Raw genomic sequence first — 20,061 nt, 5'->3', positions numbered from 1 at the left:
CACTGTCAATCAACTTGACCTAGTGGATACTTACAGAACACTCCACCCAACAATAACAGATACACATTCTTTTCAAGCACATGAAACATTCACCAAAAAGACTATATTCTGTGCCATAAAATAAACTTCGACCCATGTAAAAAAGTTGAACTAACCCAATGTATGTTCTTTGACCACAAAGAAATTCAATTAGACATTAACACCAAAAGGATAGCTAGAAACACCCTGCAGAACTGTAAAGTAACCAACACACTTCTAAATAACCCATGGTTCAAAGAAGAATCACAAGAGAAATTAGAAAATATTTTGGATTAAATACAAATTAAAAGACAACATGTCAAAATATATGGAACATGGCTAAAATAGTGTTTAGAGGGATAAAATTATATCATTAAGTGCTTATATTCACAAAGAAGAAAGTCCTGAAATCAATTATCTAAGTTTGCACTTTAAAGAAGAAAAGCAAATTAAACTCAAAATTAGCAAAAGAAATGAAATAATTAAAAATCTGCAAAAAATAATGAAGTAGAAAATGGAAAAGAATTCAATGAAAGCAAAAGCTGCTTCTTGGAAAAGAACAATGAAATGAATAAGCATCTAGCCAAACTGATCAGGAAAATTATGATAAAGAGAAAAAAAGGACACAAAATAGCAATATTAGGAGTGAAAAAGAGACATCATTACAAATCTTACAATTATTAAAAACATGATACAGGAATGATGTAAACAACTTCATACCATTAAATTTGATAACATACATAAAATTGACACATTTTTTTAAAGACAAAAGTATGAAAGCTTATTCCAGAGAAGTAGATAGCCTGAATAGCATCATATCTATTAAAGAGGTTGAATTTTCAGTTAAAATCTTTCAACAAACAAAACTAGGGGCAAATGGCCTCCCTGGAAAATTCTACTAAACATTTAAAGAGGAAATATAACCAATTCTACATGAACTCTTCCAGAAAATAGAAGGAAAGAAATCATTCCCAATTAAATTTATAGAGCCAGCATAATCTTGATATCAAATTTGAACAAAAGTATTATAGTATATAGTATATTAAAAACTATATACTATTAATAATATCTCTTATGAATATAGATACAAAATTCTCAACCAAATACTAGCAAATTAAATCCAGAAATATGTAAAAGAGATAAAAGGTCGTGATCATGTGAGATTTATCCCAAGAATACAAGGTTGGTTCAGTGTTAAAAAATCAACTTATAATTCACCATATCAACAGACTAAAGAGGAAGCACCATATTATTATCTCAATAAATTCAGAAAAGGCTTTTGACAAAATTCAACATCCATTCAGAATAAAAACTGCTAGCAAACTAGAAATTAAAAGGAACTTCTTTTAAAGAGCATCTATGAAAAACCTATAGTTAATATACTTTATGATGAAAGACTACATGCTTTCACCTTAAAATCAACAATAAAGCAAGAACATTCACTTTTGCCTCTGCTATTTATTACCATACTGGACTTCCTAAACAGTGAAGTAAAAAGCATGCAGCCTGGAAAGGAAGAAATAACACAGTCTCTATTAACATATTACATTATTGTCTACCTAGAAAATCCCCAAAATTCTATAATAAAGCTACAAGAACTAGTAAGTGAATTTAACAAGGTCAAAGAAAAAATGCCAATATACAAAAATCAATTTTATTTTAATATACTAGCAATGAACAATCAGAAATTGAAACTTAAAAATAGTACCATAATAGCATTAAACATTATAAAATACTTAGGGATAAATTCTGGGGGAAATATATAAAATGTATACATTGAAAACTACAAAATATTGAAGAGGAAAATCAGAGAAAACCTAAATAAATAGACCATGTTATGGATTGCTGGATATGTCAACTCTCCCTAAATTGATCTATAGTTTCAATACACTCCCAATCGAAATCTCAACGCAAATTCTGTAGATATTGATAAGCTTATTCAAATATCTATATGGAAAGACAAAGAAACTAGAGTAGCCTAAACAACTTCTTAAAAGAACAAAATTGGAGAACTCACACTAGCTGATTTCAAGACCTACTATAAATCTGCATTTATCAGGGCAGGATGATGTCGGCAAAAAGATAGTTAGCACATGACCTAGCTATTCCACTCCTAGACGTTTACCCAAGAGAGAGAAACAAATACGTCTATGCGAAAACCTGGACTTGCTAACACATGCCCCATGTGGAGCACTAGCATCACAGAACTTGGGCTCCAAGTGGCCCTGAGGGTCCCCACAGCTCTGGAGGGCGGAGGCTGAGCCAGGCCTCGTCCATGCTTCTCTGAGCACAGGGCAGGTAGGTTCTCCAGAAGCATTTTTTGTTTACCAACCCTCCCTCCTCTCATGCTCTGATTTCCAGTTTCACCTCCAACTCCCAGCCTGGGGGACCAGAGTGCTTACGTGTGTGCATAAGTGTGTGCACGTTGTATAGTGCACACATTGGGTGTGTTCATGGATTCGAATGTGTTCAGCTGCCAGCATTTATATGTCTGAGTTGACTGGTTCCATTTCTTGCTCAGTTTTATCCAAAGCCCCCCAATTTAAACTACACAATAGGTCCCTGACCACCTTGCCTAAAAGATGATGAAACCAGTTTTTCCACCCTAAACTCAACACTTGCCTCCAAGGCAAATAAAAAGCTTGGAATCTAAGGCAGCCAGTAGTGAGAATGTTCTTCGGGGGACAGTTCTGGGCTATGCTATCTGGAATAGCAGACTCCTGGGGCAAGACGGCTGGCCCATCTACTGGGGAACGTTTAACCTGAGACAGTCACAGCAGAGCCCCACAGGAATGGAATACAGCCCAGACAGGGGAAATGCAGAAGAACGCTACCAGCACAACAGACTGGGACAAGCAAGTTCCAGATTACATTCAGAAGAATTCCCTCTTCATATCACCAGAAATTACCAAATTAGAAAACACACACTTCAGGAATCCATAGAGATATGACTCAACTCTATTTTTTCTAGAAAGTAACAGAATAAGGAGCACACAATCCCAACAGTGGCTGCCCCAAGAAGTTCTTGGTAAATTATTGATGACGTTCTCATTTCTATGTCAGGCAGTGGCTTCATGGGGGTTTATTATATTAGGCTCCTCAGTAATTGATCATCAGTCAATCAATAAAAACCGAGCCCTTGTGGACCAGTGATGGGAGTGTGTGCTGCAGAACTAATCCAGTTCTGTAAACCTGAGACCCTCCGCGACCTGGGAAACAGGACGTCCACCAACCATATGGGAAAACCCGATCGTCAGTGCGCTGAGGCTTTGGCCATCAATGCAGGGCTTGCTGGCCTGGAGCAGGAGTGGAGAGCCAGTGGGGAAGCAAGGCCACTCCACCACAGGCGGGTAAGTCACCGCTGTTGCCACTGCACCTGGGCCCCAGGAGCCCTGGGAGAGACCACATGGGCATCTGCAGCCGCGCCCTCCACCCGGGACACCACCTTCTGATGAGCACTGGGTGAAGGGATCACTGAAGAGGGTTTAGCAGCAAATTCTATGTAATCAGCAGAATAGATAGCGGGGAGTATGGAAATAAAAAAGAAAGACCAGAAACGCAGAGCTGCATGGGGAAAGCTGGTTTATTTGGCTCTCATGGGGTCAGAGAATGACTCTGGGACCCCAGACTTCCCTGGGGGGATGGGCAAGGTCAGCAAGGGCTCCAGATCATTCTATCATATTCTCGATCCAGAATTCAGAGGGTTCACCGAGCATGCTTTTCACCTGCGCCATGAGCAGAAGACCAACTGAGGACTCATCCAGGGAGTGTACAGGTGTGGCCTCATCTGCACTGGGAGCAGCGGGTCTGGAGATTCATGCTCAGCAGCAGGAAGGGGTGCTGCAGGAGATGGGTCTGCAGAGGACGCTGGTGCAGGAAGGCTGGCAGCACCCAGAGGACTGGCAGGAGGGAGCCGCATACACGACAGGCCTGCAGTTCACAGGCACGAACACGGAGGACTGGCAGGAGGGGGCCACGCACACAATGGGCCTGCAGCTCACAGGCACACACACAGAGGACTGGCATCTCACGGGCACGCACACAGCTGGCTTGAAGCTCACGGGCACGCACACAGAGGACTGGCAGCCTACAGGGACGTAACAGGATGCCTGGCAGGGGCTGGGCACGCAGCAGGCTGGCTGGCAGCCTGAGGAGCAGCTGGTGTGGCACATGGTGGCGTGTGGCTGGATAAGGTCGAGGCAGAGGGCAGTGATGTCTGGGGACAGCTTCCCTGGGCAGCTTTTATACCTGGACCCAGGCGTCTCCACAGCACAGAAGCGCGCACCCGTCGTCTTCCTTGTTTTTCTTCCTCAAGGCTGTTTCCTGGAACTCAGTTTTCTGTTGTAGATGCTCATGTTTTTTATTTGGCCCTTTGTTTCATGACTAATTGCACCTGCTTCAAGCTCTTGTTACATTTGGAAACTGCCCAAATTTATCGGGTGATGCACAGGCAGTTTTAGCTCCACTGTCTGACATCTGCCTCCCTTCATTAGTTCTACACTGAAGCAGACATGAGTGGTACCCAAAAGACCTCCTGGAACCACAACTTCTGTTGTATCAACCAGAAACTGCGGGGAAGAGACCAGAACTGAATATAGACAATGTCATCATACTGGGAAACCTGCTGGAGTGAGTGATGCAAAGCTGGCTACTCTATCAACTATACAGTTGAGATTTAGGAGATGCTCGTTTTCAGGCAGCCGTCAACCAGCAGTGCAGACTGTGCTTCCTGAGAGAGAAGAAACTTAGGAGATAAACTCCCATTTCCCAGCTCTCTGCTGGGGCAGGCTTCCAAAATGCAGTGTCACCAGCTGGAGTCTGAGCGAAATACGGTGGCCCAACTCTGCTGAGGAGGAAGGGGCCAGTGCCCATGCAGTTCAAGCCCTGGAGTCCGAGGAGCAGAGAAGCAGAAAGAAGGATCCATGTGGAGAGCAGGCACCGCAGTGTGGGAGTTGACTGTGAATCTGTGGAATGGGGCAGGGCTGTGCATTCCCCGGGCAAGGCCACCACAGGCTCACCAGAGAGAAGCTGCTAAAGGATTGAGAGAGAAGCCCCCCTCCAGCCCCCACATCGACATCCAGCCAAGACTCCCTACAGCCCGGCACCAAATGAGTAAGGACCACAGACTACAGTGAGACCCGCCTAGGCCAGCCCGATCAAAGCCTAAACCAATTCAGAATAAGATTTTTAGGGAAGACAGTTTGGAATGTGAGTCCCACCAAGATAGAGAGTGTTCCAAGTTTTAGATGCTTCCCAGAGATCCATCCTAGCAAAGCGTTAAACAAAAACTGCACAAGATTAAGGTCATTCTCCAGTAACTGACGACTAGAACAAAAATCAGAAACATGATACAGCTCAGAGTCTGTAAATGCATTATTATAATACCTCATACACAATCAAAATCATCAGATATTGGCCAGGTATGATTGTTTATGCCTGTAATCCCAGCACTTTGGGAGGCCAAGATGGGAAGATTGCTTGAGGCTAGGAGTTTGAGACCAGCCTGGGCAACATAGTGAGACTCTGTCTCTACAAAAAAATGGTTAAAAATTAGCCAGACATGGTGGTGCATGCTTGTGGTCCCAGCTACCTGGTAGGTTGAGACAGGAGGGTCTATTGAGCCTGGGAGGTTGAGGATGCTGTGAGTTACGATCACACCACTGCACTCCAGCCAGGATAACAGAGCAAGACCCTGTCTCAAAAAACAAATCATCAGATATTAAAAGATATAGGTAAATTTAATTCACTGTTAAAAAAAAACCTGAGATGGTCTAGATATTGGACATGGCAAATGATGACTGCAAGCAGCTATTATAAACATGTTCCAAAAAATCCAAGAAAACTGTTCAAATAATTAAAGGAAAACATTGTCTTCATGAATGGATAAATAGGGAATCTCAGTAGAGTAATTGAAACTATTTTTTAAAATGGGAATCCTAGAACTGAAAAGTACAGTAGTTAAAAATTTTAAATACACCAAATTTGACTTCAAAAATCAACAACATCCAAATCCAGGAATCTCAGAAAACCCCCAGTAGGATAAATAGGAAGAAAACCACATCCAGGCACATCATGAAGTGATGAAAACCAAAAATGAAGACAAAATCTCAAGAGCAGTGACAGGAAGACACTTTACATACAAAGGAACAAGGATAAGAAAAACACCCTGGCTTCTCATGAGAAACAATGGATACACATCTTTAAAATGCTGAGCAAAAAAACTGGCAATCCAGAAGTCTACATCTATGAAGAACGCGCTTCAAAACTGAGATTGAGGCCGGGCCGGGCACTGTGGTTCACACCTCTAATCCCAGGACTTTGAACACCGAGGCAAGAGGATCACTTGAGCACAGGAGTTGTAGACCAGCCTGGGCAGCAAGCAAGAGCACATCTCTACAGAAAATTTAAAAATTAGCTAGGTGTGGTGGTGTGCACCTGCAGTCCCAGCTATTCAGGAGGATGAGGCAGGAGGATAGCTTGAGCCCAGGAATTCAAAGCTGCAGTGAGCTATGACTGTACCATCATACTTCAGCCTGGGTGACCGAGCAAGAAGGGTCTCAAAAAACCCCAGAAACTGAGATTGAAGTGAAAACCTGTTCAGAAGAGCAAAAGCTGGGAGAAATCCTCCCCTGCAGTTGTGCACTGCAGGCAACGTGGACAGATGTGCTTTAGGTTGACTAGGACGAGGCCAGGTGGACCCTGACCTGCAGGAAGGAGTGGGGGGATGGGGGAAGATAAAGGAACAGGTAAATATCAAAGATGCATCCTCGTTCTTCTGTAGTCGACTCGTAAGACAACTAACCTTTAAAATGGATTACTTGATGACTAGGTCACATAGGAACATGTGATCATGGTGGCTGCCCCAATTCTCTTGGTCTTTAAGTGTGATTCTGAACTATAGCAGTGAAAGGAGTTGCCTGACAGGGCTGAACTTGTGGCCTCACCTGGCTTGTCCCTAGGCCTTAAGGTCACTCCCACCACATGGCCACAGATCGGCTCTGGGTCCATAGACTTCTAAGTTCTGTCCACAGCTCTGAGACCCCACTTGGTCTTCAGCCTTGGAGGGGCTTTCATTAATGTGGTGTCTGACTTGTCCGAAGGCTTCTTGGCAGGAATCACCTGTATCCACCACCAGCAGGCACAGGAGGATCCACACAGGAGCAGAGCGTGCCCCTGGGAGCTGCCTGGGATGGAGGGAGTAGCTCTGCCCTGAGAGATGGCTCATCCCCCTACCGTGTGATACCACCGTAGAATAAAGCGCTGTGGCCAACCCATGAAGAGAACAGAGCTGGGGTGTGAGGAGGAGCGTGCCATCCACACTCCTGCCCGCTGCTTCCCAAGTGCAGGGGCATCCTGGAATTTCACGCCAGCCCCTCACTTTCCCCCAAGCTGCCTCTGCAGGGGTGAGACTGATCAGACCCACAGTGTGGGAGAGGAACCAGATACGAGTAGCTCTCGCCCCACTCCGTGATGGGTCCTTCTGGGCTCCATCTGCAGAGGAGGTGGCCTGTGGCCACTAGTGCTACTCGTGTGAAGTGGGCACTTCTGAGGTGTGGTGTCAGGAAGCCCACTGTGGTCACACGCCTGAGCCATGCTCTGCAGAGGTCAACGTGGCTGATGTTTTCATCCATCTTCTCTGTCCCAGCTGGTTCAGGACTTCAGGATAAATCACTTATTGGACCCTCAAGCCCCAGTATGATTTGGCACAGTGGTAACGACCATGGATTCCAGACTGAAACTAAGCAGTCCAGATCCCTGCATCTCTGCAGTGGCGCAGACACGCACCCATTGTGCAAACCCTCTACGACTTACAAATGGCACATCTGTAAAATGGGGTATCGGCCACCCCGAATGCTGGCAAAGATGAATGAGATAACCCTGTAAGCTGCCAATCACAGCCTGGCACAGTGCTAGACCTCTGTGCATTACTGTTACCCCAATCATCGTCATTATTATTCCACAATGTGGAGCCCAGTAGCTTGGCTCTCGTTACTTGGGAAGACCCTGATGATGACTGAGCTTCTCAGTCGAAACGGGGCCCCTGGTGCAGTGAGCGTGACTGTGCTTGTGTGAGCTCCAGACGGCATTTACGATGGGGGGACCTTGAACATCCATGAGGTGGACCCCTGGCCTCACTGACAGCCCTTCACCAGCTTCCCTCGGCTCTGTTTCCAGGAAACACATGCTCTGCTGAGTCATGGGAGCTCCCAGCTCAGAGGTTCCTGAACTGAGTAACCTCAACAAGAAAACCCAGAAAGATCAACAGGAGAGGGCAGAGGAGGAAAACCCACCCAGGAGGAAGATGCCAGGGGGCTTGCTGCCTGGACGCCCGTGGCCTGCCCTGGCTCCATGCTGTGTCCCCACCACCTGCTGCCCACCCAGGGCTGTGGGACCTCCTGCTGCCACCTGGCCACCCCCGCCCTGCCCCCCAACCATGCAGCTCTGCTGTGCCGGCCCCTGTGTTAGGCGTCCCCCTCCTGCCAGCTGGCCTGCTGCGTGCTCAGGTTGGGCCTGTGTGTGGCCGCCTCCTGCCGGTCCTCCAGGTGCTGCCAGCCCTCCTGCCCTTTCCCTGGCCTGCAGACCTGTGGCCTGCCACACCGGCCTGCAGCTGATGGATTATACTGACAATCAACTCTCTGCTATTTTTCAGCAAAAGCCTTTCCCTTTGTCCTATTATCAGAATCCCCTTGCACTTCTCAGTCCCCAGTGCCGGATCCACCTCCCACCGTGGCTGGAATTTGCCCTGAATGTTCTTGTGCAGGAAGACTTAACTCCCTATCAAAAATAAGTCTCTGCTCCTCAATACTGGGTCTTTTTAAAAACTTCCCTGAAGCTGTTTCTCATTGTCCTTTGCCTTCCTGACCAAGACAATGCCAGCACGGGGTTCTGCCCAGGACAATGCCAGCATGGGGTTCTGCCCTTGGTCACTGCTCGGAGGTGGAGCTTGACCCTGGAATGTCAGGAAGCCGCTCCAGGAAAAGCTGTGGCTGAAGCTGCTGAGTCCAAAGCGGGTGTCTCCTTCCCAGTAGTTTCAGATGAGGATCTCTCACCCAGGGCTCTTCTGGAGCCTGGAAACCAAGCCACAGGACAAAGCGCTGCGGGAAGGAGGAGGCTGAGCCTGGGGAATACCTGGCGGCTGCCTTCGGGTGTCAGAAGGGCTTTCCCCCAGCGCGTGTTTCCCCAGAGGCTGGATTGGGGCCACTGAGCCAGTGTGACAGGGAGGTAGATGTCAGCCCAACAGGAGGAAGGGTCCCCTGAAAGCCAGGGCTCCTAGTGACACACTTGGCGCCTGGCGATTACTCAGCTTCTGGGTGCTGAGGGCTCTGAATGGCAGGCACACTTCTCCCACTGTATCATAGCAGACAAAACCGAACGGCCCATGTGCCCATCAGCCGGTGGATGGATAAACACAGCCTGACACAGCGGTACAGCGGAATCCACACCAGCACTGAGGGCGGCATTGCTTACGCACACGGCAACAGGAATGCATCGCAGAAACACCGTGCGGCATGGGAGAGGCCCGCACCGGAAGACTTGCTGTATGACTTCATCTAAATGAGTTCTAAAACAAGGAGAACCAATTTATGCTTTAAAAAATTCTCAACAGTGGCCATCTCTGGGGGATTGGGTGAAATTGACTGGGGAAGGCAGAATAGTTCTGGAGAGGATGGTAAAGTCCAGGGTCCTGATGGGGGTCCTCTCCCAGCCAGGAGGGAAGCCGGGACCACCCTCACCCCTGGGCCTCGAGGGGGCCTGGGTGAGCTGTGTTGACGGATTGGCAAACTTCGTCAAATTATACCCTTGAGATTTGAATCATTTCACATGCAAAATAAATGCTGAACTCGAGTTAATGGCACGTTGCTGCAGTGTGTGAGTGAAGTGCGCGGTTGCTGCGCCTTCCCCTGCAGTGCCTGTGAAATAAGATGCACTGACAGAGGCTGGCTGGGGGGTGAGTATCTGATCAAGCAGAGTGAGTGCCGTGCCAGGTGCAGATCCAGGGCCAGGTGCGTGGATGCCCACTGTTTAATTTTTGCAACTTTTCTGTGTCCGTTTTTCATAACAAAATGAAAATAAAGATAGTTTTTAAAAAGTAGTTCAGAAGATAAAAATAGTAAATGTTTTCATAAAAAATAGAAGCCACACATGGGATCCTTGCTTTGGAGAACCGGGCTATGATCAGAGGGAAGTGGGGTACACTCAGAGAACTGGGGTACCCAGCATTCAAGGAGAATAACGGTGGATCACAGGTCAGCCAAATGTCCCAGAAGTAGCAGGACAGTCATGAGGAAGCCAACACTCAAACATCGTGGCCGCCCCAGGGCAGGATGGCAGACCCAGCCCACCATTCCCGTCTCCACCTTCCCAAGACCACCACAGGGGAGGGCAAGTGAGTTTACCAAGGATGAGGGACTCCAGCAATGAAAAAGAAAGAGAGGGCCGGGCGCAGTGGCTCACACCTGTAATCCCAGCACTTTGGGAGGCCGAGGAGGGCAGATCACGAGGTCAGGAGATCGAGACCATCCTGGCTAAAACGGTGAAACCCTGTCTCTACTAAAGATACAAAAAATTAGCCGGGTGTGGTGGCAAGCGCCTGTAGTCCCAGCTACTCGGGAGGCTGAGGCAGGAGAATGGCGTGAACCCGGGAGATGGAGCTTGCAGTGAGCTGAGATCGTGCCGCTGGACTCCAGCCTGGGCAACAGAGCCAGACTCTGTCTCAAAGAAAAAAAAAATGAAAAAGAAAGAGAGGGGTGTGTGTGGACTGCCGGCCAGGGCAGAGGTCGGACCCACCTGCCTGGGAGCCCCACATGGCTCTGCTTCCCAGCAAGCCCAGCGGAAGGGGAGTGGGGAGGGCTGCAGTAGAGAGGGGGACTGAAGGTGTGAGCACGGCACCCCCTGGCCAGGACCCCCAAAGGCCCCGAGGGGCACCAGGCACAGTTCTCTCATACTGGCCTCGGGCTCCCATCGCTTTTACTCCAAAGTGAGGCTGGCGACGGATGGACGTGCGCCCCGAGCATAGAGCACCAGGCCAACCTCCCCACTCAGGTGGGGGCTCCTCCAGCAGAAAACAGACCACACACACAGCAGGAGAGGAGCCCGGGCAGCCCGGGACCACCCTCACCCCAGCCAGGAGGGAAGCTGGGACCACCCTCACCCCAGCCAGGAGGGAAGCCAGCAGCACGAAAAGCAAGACCAAGATAAACTAACATATTGCTGCACCCAGAGGAAACCAATGGTTTAAGGAACTTAAAAAATCCTAAATACGGCCGGGCGCGGTGGCTCACGCCTGTAATCCCAGCACTTTGGGAGGCCGAGGCTGGCAGATCACGAGGTCAGGAGATCGAGACCATCCTGGCTAACACAGTGAAACCTCGTCTCTATTAAAAATACAAAAAAATTAGCTGGGCGTAGTGGCGGGTGCCTGTAGTCCTGGCTACTCGGGAGGCTGAGGCAGGAGAATGGCGTGAACCTGGAAGGCGGAGCTTGCAGTGAGCAGAGATGGCACCACTGCACTCCAGCCTGGGCGACAGAGTGAGACTCAATCTCAAAAAAAAAAAAAAAAATCCTAAATACACTCAGACATTCAGGAAGATGTTACATCTATCAAACAAGGACAAGATGCTTTGAAAATGAACAATTAAAATAATGATCCCTAAAATGTCACAGATATTAAACATCTCATTGATATTTAAAATTAAACAGAGAGGCTTGAAGGTGAGCGTATTAGGGTTCCCTTAGAGGGACAGAACTAATAGAATATATATATATTCTATATATATATATAGAATATATATATATTCTATATATATATAGAATATATATATATTCTATATATATATATAGAATATATATATTCTATATATATATAGAATATATATATATAGTAAACCCCCCCATATATAGTAAACCCCCCCATATATATATATATATATATATATATATATATATATATATGGGGGGGTTTACTAAGTATTAACTAACATGATCACAAGGTCCCACAATAGGCCATCTGCAAGCTGAGGAGCAAAGAGATCCAGTCCAAGTGCCAACACTGAAGAACTTGGAGTCCAATGTTCAAGGGCAGGAAGCATCCAGCACAGCAGAAAGATGTAGGCTGGGAGGCTAGGCCAGTCTCGCCTTTTCACGTTTTTTCTGTCTGCTTTATATTCGCTGGCAGCTGATTAGATGGTGCCCACCCAGATTAAGGGTGGGTCTGCCTTCCCAGCCACTGACTCAAATGTGAATCTCCTTTGGCAACACCCCCACAGACACACCCAGGATCAGTACTTTGCATCCTTCAATCCAATCAAGTTGACACTCGGTATTAACCATCACCATGAGGTTGAGAAATCTGATTTGGAACAAAACATCAAAGAGATAAAAAAGAACTGATGAAAAAATACCATAAATGACTGATCTAGTGCATGTAATCCCTGATGTGTGGGAGTCCCAAAAAGCGGGACAGTGAGAATGATGAGAGGACGCACAAATAAACCCCTAAAGAGGAACATTTCCCAAGGCTAAAGACACAGTCTTCGGGCTGAAAAGAACCAAGTGATGCCAAGAAAAATGAACGGAAAAATCCTAGATATGTCCTGTTGAAATTATATAACATCAAAGATAACAAGTGGTTCCCATGGGCTTCCAGAAAATCAAACAAACAAACAAATGAACAAGTCACCCGCAAGCAATAAAAATCAGATTAGCATCAGACATCTCATCAGCAGCACCGAATGCTACACACTCACAGAACGACACTCATGATGTCCGGGAGGTCAGCATTCAGCCCACGCTTTCAAAGATGAGCATGCTCTAAATAAACAGGTTAAGCAGAAGATAAACAGTTCTTAAGATAAGCAATAAACATGACAGCAAATTATTAACCATAAAACTATTAAGTAAGCATATGTGTTTTTCTAAGACTAAGTAGCATGTATTTTATCCTCTGGGCGTGTGGTCATTTGCTTTTCTACATTTTTGTTTGTCTGTTTGTTTATAGAGAAGGGGTGGTCTTGCCATGTTGCCAGTCCAGCATCAAGCTTCTGGGCTCAGGTGATCCTTCCACCTCAGCCTCTCAAGTAGCTGGGACTACAGGTATGCACCACCATGCCAGGCTCTTTTCAAAATATTTTAAAGTAGTGGAAATATTTTTTCAAACTGAATCTGACCTAGATGCCAAGTCTGTAAAACAGATTAAAACACAGCTTCTCTAATTTAAAGTGGGATGGAGAATCCAGACACCTATCAGTTTGTCCTCCTCCCCTCCCTTTCCTTCATCTCCCCTCGCCTCCTCTCCCCTTCTCTCCTCTCTCCCCACTTCTCTCTCTCTCCCCGGCTCACCCCCTTACCTAGGTAGCATCTGAAATGTCTCCTAAGAACATGATTTTACAACCTTGTTGCTTTGAGTCCCTCTCTCTCTCCAAGCTTTAAGAGATTACGGAATTAGCATGTGCATCATCAGGCCAGGGAACAGAGCTGATAGCAAAGAATGGCACTCACCCCTATGTCTCTGACGTATAACTGTTAACACCATATGATGTATCGGCCATTACTTACAGCTGACTTTCTCTTTAATAAGCTTATTCTTTCAAGAATCCTTATGTCCCCATCCGTACACTAAGAACTGAGAGACAGAACATCAAGGACCTATTCATCCATAGTGTGCCAATTGCAAAAATGCATGAGGACATTGTGTATTGATAAAAGATTCAACTCATCAAAGATATGAGAATTAGAAACATATATGCACCATACAAAGAGTCCCCAGATATATGAAGCAAACACTGACAGAATTCAAGTGAGAAATAGACAGTTCTACAATAGCTGGAGACTTTAATATTTCATTTTCAATAAGGAACAGAACATCTAGTCAGAAGGTCAATAGGAAATAGAGAACTGAACCCACTATAAACCAGTTACTCACAAAAGATACGTATAGTACACTCCACCCAACAACAGCTTTACTGGTGAATATCACTAAACATTTTTTAAAAATTTAACAAAAACCTCCTCAAGTTGTGAAAGAAAAAAATAGAAGGATCACTTTCTAACTCACTCTATGAAGCCAACATTATGCTGATACCAAACCCACATAAGACATCAAAAGAAAAGAAAATCACAGATGGACATGACTTGTAAATACAGATGCAAAAATTCTCAACAAAATACTGGCAAAGTGATTCCAACAGCATATTAAAAGGATTATATACCATGACCAAGTTGGATTTATCCCAGGAATACAGATAGTTCCAGATTAAAAATAATCAATGTAGTATGCCACACGAAGAGAATGAAGTGAAAAAACCCACGTGATCTCAATTAACAAAGAAAAGGCTTTGACAAAGTCCAACACCATTTCCTGATTTTAAAACACTCGGAAAACTAGAAATAGAAGGGAATTTCCTCAACTTGCTAAACGGCATGTATGAAAAACCCACAGCTTGCATTATACTTGACAGTGAAAGACTGAAAGTTTTCCCCCTAAGATTAGGAACAAGACAGGATGTCCCTTTTCACCACCAATATTCAACACTGTACTGGAAGTTCTAGCCAGAGCTATTAAACAAGAAAAATAAATAAATAAAAGTCATTAAAACTGGAAAGGAAGAAGCAAAATTATTTCTATTCACAGGTGACATGATCACATCTATAGAAAATCCCAAAGAATCCACAAGAAAGCTACTAGAGCTTTATTAAAGAATTCACCAAGGTTTCAGGGTACAAGATCAACATACAAAAATCATTTATGTTTCTACACACCAGCAATGAACAATCTGATAAGGAAATTAAGAAAAACAATTCCATTTCAATGGCATCCAAAAGAATAAAATACCTAGTAACAAATGTAACCAAGGAGGTAAGAGACTTGTACAATGATAACTATAAAACATTGCTGAAAGAATTAAAGAAGACGTAAATAAATGGAAAGACATCCATGTTCATGGATTAGAAGACTTAATGTTGTTAAAATGGCAGTACTACCCAAAGAAATCTACAGATTCAATGCAGTCCTTATCAAAATTCCAAGTCTCTTTTTTTTCCAGAAATGAAAAAGCTGATCTTCAAGCACATATGGATTATAGGAGCTCAGAATAGCCAAAACAATCTTGAAAAAGAGGGACAAAGCTGGAGGATTCACACTTCCTAATTTCAAAATGTACTACAAAGCTACAGTAATCAAAACAGTGTGCTACTGGTCTAACAATAGACATATGGACCAATAGAACAGAACTCAAAGTTCAGAAATAAACTCAAACATTTATGGCCAACTGATTTTCAACAAGAGTGTCAAGATAATTCAATAAGAAAAGAATAATCTCTTCAACAAATGGTGTTAGGAAAACTAGATTTCCAGATGGGAGAGAATGAATTTGGGCCCTTACCTAATATCATATATAAAAATTAATTCTAAATGGATCAATGCCCTAAATATGGTAGCTGGAACCATGAAAATCTTAGAAGAAAAGATGGGAAAAATGCTTTATGACCTTTGATTTGACACTAGGTTCTTAGATATTACACAAGAAGCACCAGCAACAAAAGAAAAAATAAATTAGACTTCATCAAAATTTAAAACTTTTTTGAATCAGAGAACACTGTCAAGAAAGTGAAAAGACAATCCACAGAATGAAAGAAAATATTTGCAAATCATACATCTGACTGTGACTCAACAAAAAAAAGACAACCCAACTAAAAAATAGGCAAAGGATTGAGTAGACATTTCTCCAGTGAAGGTATGCAAATGGCCAATAAGTACATGAAAAGATGCTCAACAGTATTACTCATTAGGAAAATGGAAATCAAAACCACAATGAGATGCGACTTCACACCTACCAGGATGGCCGTAATTTTTTTTAAAAGGAAAATAACAAGTGTTGGCAAAGATGTGGAGAAACTGGAACCCTCATACATTACCAGTGGGAATGTAGAATAGTGCAACCACTATGGAAACATTTTGGTGGTTCCTCAAAAGTTAAACATAGAATTACCACATGACTCAGGAAATAAGGAGTACCCAAAAGAATTAAAAATAAGTAAATAAAAAAGAGAGAGGCTCAAATGGATCCTTGTATGTCAACATTCTTTGCAGCATTATTCATAATAGCCAAAAGGTATGAATAACCCAAGTATCTACCAACAGATGAATGGATGAATGGATTCACACTTCCCAATTTTAAAACCTACTGCAAAGCTACAGTAATCAAAACAGTGTGGTACTAACATAAGGACAGACACAAAAAGCAATAGAATCTAAGAGTCCAGAAATAAAGCTATTCATTCATGGTCAACCGATTTTCAACAAGAATGCCAAGACCATTCAATGGAGAAGGAATCATCTCTTCCCCAAATGGTGCTGGGAAAACTAGATTTCCACATGAAAAGAAACATGGTATATCCATATGAAGGAATATTATTTATCCATAAAAATGAAAGAAGTCCTGACACATACTGCAACACAGATAAACATTGGAAACATTGTGCCAAGTGAAATAAGTCAGTCACACACACAAAAATATTGTTTGATTCCTCTTACATGAAATATCTAGAACAGGCAACTTCACAGAAACAGAAAGTAGAATAGAAGTGACCAGTGACAGTGGGGAGAAGGAAATGGGGAGTGAATGTTTACTGGGGACAGAGTTTCAGTTCGGGAAGAAGAAACAGTCCTGGAGGTGAATGGTGGTGGTGGTTGCACAGCACTGTGAATGTACTTAACCCACAGAATTGTTCACTTAAAAATGGTTAAAATGGTAAATTTTATGCTACGTATATTTTACCACAATGTTTAAAAGATAAAAATAGTTGGCTATTTTGTTATATATTTTATCACAATAAAACATTTTTAAAGGCAATCAAATGGAAGAATATGCAGTTTTGGCACACAAGTATTGATAAAGTACATGTGTACTTTATACATATGTACATGTATTGATAAAGTACATGTGATAATAAACAACAATTATTGAGTGCCTATAATGAAAATAATGCACACAAGGCTGCAGGTTGTTGACCTTGTTGAGTCTCAGAAAAGTGGCTTGAGTAGCTCGTGGAGGAAGCGGAGGGAAGGCGGCGCTCACAGAGCTTCCGTGAGCTGGTGCAGCATGAAGGTCAGATAGACCTGCCAAGGACACTCCGGGTGGAATGGCATATCTTCCAGCTCTTCCATATCCCTTCTGCTCACACAGAGCATGGAGGGTCTCCCCTGGACTTGTCCCAAGGCGGGTCGTGCTTTGCCCCAACCCTGCAGGCCTCTGCCACAGGCTGGAGGAGGAGCTGCTTGATGCAGACACTTGACCTCGGAGGTGTTTAACCCAGATGTCCCCAGATCCTCTGGCCTTCTGAGGTCACTCTTTATAATCCAAATAAAATAACAAGAGACAGTGCCCTCCAAACTGTGGGGAGCCTATCCAGGCTCCCCCGACCCCGCTCCGACTCCTGTGGCTTCGGGGCATTCACACTCTCCTGGTCCTGTCCCCGCACCTTTGCTCCCACTGGACTGGACGCTGCGCTGCCTCTCAGGCAGGCAAGTGCACCACAGGCTCTGAATCTGCATAGAACAGGCCCCTGGGTCTCAGTCCTCAAAGCATCTCTTCTCAGACCTTCTACTGAGAGGTGGGGGGTCGGGTCATGACACAAAGCAGGAAATGAATGCACGACCCAGGCCAGAGGCACCAGCTGGTCCGCCCTCCCTCTGGCCTCTCCCTGGCCATGCCCCAACCTGCCTCACGCTCCCTCAGGGTTGCAATGACCTCCGATCCCAAGACCCTTTTCCCAAGTCCAATTTTTCCTCCAAGTTCCTGGTCCCTTGTGGTGGGCCAGTTTATTTGGCTTAGGAGAAATGATTGTTAAATATTCAGAATTTTCTCAAGCAGGTTGTTAAACTGCTCATAGCTTGAAATCAGCCAGGATACGAATATTTACACCACGGACGACAGCTAACACTCCACACCGGGGCTCTCATCTCACCACAGCGGGACAGGGGTACACACCACACACCAGGGCCTCCGTCTCATCACAGGGTAATATTTACAACGCAGAGACCCACAGACACCACACACCAGGGCTTTACACTTCAAGGGGCCCATCCACCACACACCTCGAGCCCTCAACTGCTGGTCACTGCCTGTGGGCCTGAAGCCCTCCAACTTTCCAGGCAGAGCCAAGCAGCTCTCCCTTCATCTCAGGATCCTCCAGGCCAGATTAGCCCTGGGGCTCCAGCGTCCTCAACCACAAAGGCTGCAGAATGTCTTCTTCTCAAAATTAAAAACAATTCACTTCCCATAAGGAAATCTTTCAACCTCCTAGAACAACCCCTCTGAACTCTGAACCGGAGCTTCCCTTCACAATAATGGTTTTCACATTCCCACTCATAAATAAACCCAAATCCTCTCTCTTTAGATGGAAGGAGCTCCTGTTTCATAGCTAGGCCCAACCCTCCGGGCACCCATCAGATACTTCCACATCAATCCCACACGGCCATGTCTAAACTGTGCTCCGCCCTGCTCCTCTCACACAGTCTGGGTTTCTCATGCTGATTTCCCACCTCCCTTGCTCTCTGAGGCAGCAGAGGTCGATGGCTAAGAACACGGAATAGGGGCCTGCCAGGCCTCCAGTGCAGGCTCCTCTGCCTGCTGGCGCAGGCTTTTGCACAAGTTCTTAATTGTGACTCAGTTTCTCCATCTGTAGAGTGGGAATAATAACAACCCCTACTTTACAAGGTTGATGTATGGGTTAGTGAGGTCATATTTACGAACTTGCTCAGAATATTTCCTGACACACAGCAAGACCTAACACATGACTGTTTGCCAAAAAAATAAATAAATAAATCCAGCTCCCAAGCCATTCATTGGTCTACGGATTCAAGAAAAAGAGAATATAAAACAAGAAGAAAAACATCCTTGACTCAACTGAGTGTGAAGAAATTAGGGGGAAATAATAGTAAGCAATCCCAAAAGACAATCACAGAGGGGCGGCCAGGGGCTGCTGACCTTCTGTGGTCCATGCAGAGGCTGCGCTCCAGCCCACTGGCCGGCTCCCTCCACATCCCCACAGTCCCGCTCAGTTCTGCCACCTGGGGAGCTTCGGGAGCTGAGCTACGCTACAGGGTCCGTGGTGAGCATCCTCAAGAAACCGCCCCAAACACCAACAAGGAAAGAGGCCTGGGGCCTTGTGCTGGGACAACAAACACATGCTTGAGAGATATATAAGCTCCTAGCACCCAGACGCTCACTCCCTCCCTCCTTCCCATCCAGCACCCACTCACTCCCTCCTTCCCATCCAGCACCCACTCACTCCCTCCTTTCCATCCAGCACCCAGACGCTCATTCCCTCCTTCCCATCCAGCACCCAGACGCTCATTCCCTCCTTCCCATCCAGCACCCAGACACTCACTCACTCCCTCTCGTCTCCCCCAGCTCAACCCCCAGCATGGCCGCATCCACCACGTCCATCTGCTCCAGCGACCTGAGCTATGGCAGCTGCGTCTGCCTTCCTGGTTCCTGTGACTCTTGCTCCGACTCCTGGCAGGTGGATGACTGCCCAGAGAGCTGCTGTGAGCCCTCCTGCTGCGCCCCCAGCTGCTGCGCCCCGGCCCCCTGCCTGACCCTGGTCTGCACCCCAGGGAGCTGTGTGTCCAGCCCCTGCTGCCAGGCGGCCTGTGAGCCCAGCCCCTGCCAATCAGGCTGCACCAGCTCCTGCACACCCTCGTGCTGCCAGCAGTCTAGCTGCCAGCCAACTTGCTGCACCACCTCCTGCTGCAGACCCTTGTCCTCCGTGTCCCTCCTCTGCCGCCCCGTGTGCAGACTTGCTCACTGCATGTCCGTCCCCTCCTGCTGTGCCCCCACCTCCTCCTGCCAGCCAAGCTGCGGCCGCCTGGCCTCCTGTGGGTCCTTCCTCTGCTGCCCCACATGTTCCCCCATGGCCTGCTGAGGCCTCTGCTCAGGCCAGAAGTCCAGCTGCTGCCAGGCACATCCCCCAGGGCCACTGGGCACTATGAGTCCCCCACCTCTCCCACTGCTGGCCCCTCGGCCCCTCGGCTGCTCTGGT

The 20,061-nt window shown here is 46.0% G+C and overlaps 2 protein-coding genes across 3 annotated transcripts in view; both read right to left on the bottom strand.

The window, feature by feature from the left end:
* Positions 1-20,061, bottom strand: part of TSPEAR (thrombospondin type laminin G domain and EAR repeats) — a 194,705-nt gene that overhangs the window by 160,207 nt on the left and 14,437 nt on the right. The gene's annotated exons all lie outside the window — the stretch shown is intronic.
* On the bottom strand, positions 3,584-4,271 carry LOC129483091 (keratin-associated protein 12-1). 2 transcript variants are annotated; one of them, XM_055279918.2, is made up of 2 exons: positions 4,009-4,271; positions 3,584-3,948 (listed from the first exon to the last, which is right to left on the bottom strand). In XM_055279918.2, the coding sequence occupies exons 1-2, from the start codon at positions 4,188-4,190 to the stop codon at positions 3,840-3,842; spliced, it is 291 nt and encodes a 96-aa protein (XP_055135893.2). In that variant the 5' UTR covers positions 4,191-4,271; the 3' UTR covers positions 3,584-3,839. The 2 variants fall into 2 exon arrangements, with proteins under 2 accessions (XP_055135893.2, XP_055135894.2); XM_055279919.2 differs by having other exon boundaries at positions 3,840-4,044; positions 4,099-4,190.

Source organism: Symphalangus syndactylus, chromosome 5, assembly GCF_028878055.3.
Source record: "Symphalangus syndactylus isolate Jambi chromosome 5, NHGRI_mSymSyn1-v2.1_pri, whole genome shotgun sequence".
NCBI lineage: Eukaryota > Metazoa > Chordata > Mammalia > Primates > Hylobatidae > Symphalangus > Symphalangus syndactylus.
This window is presented reverse-complemented; position numbering and strand designations above follow the sequence as displayed.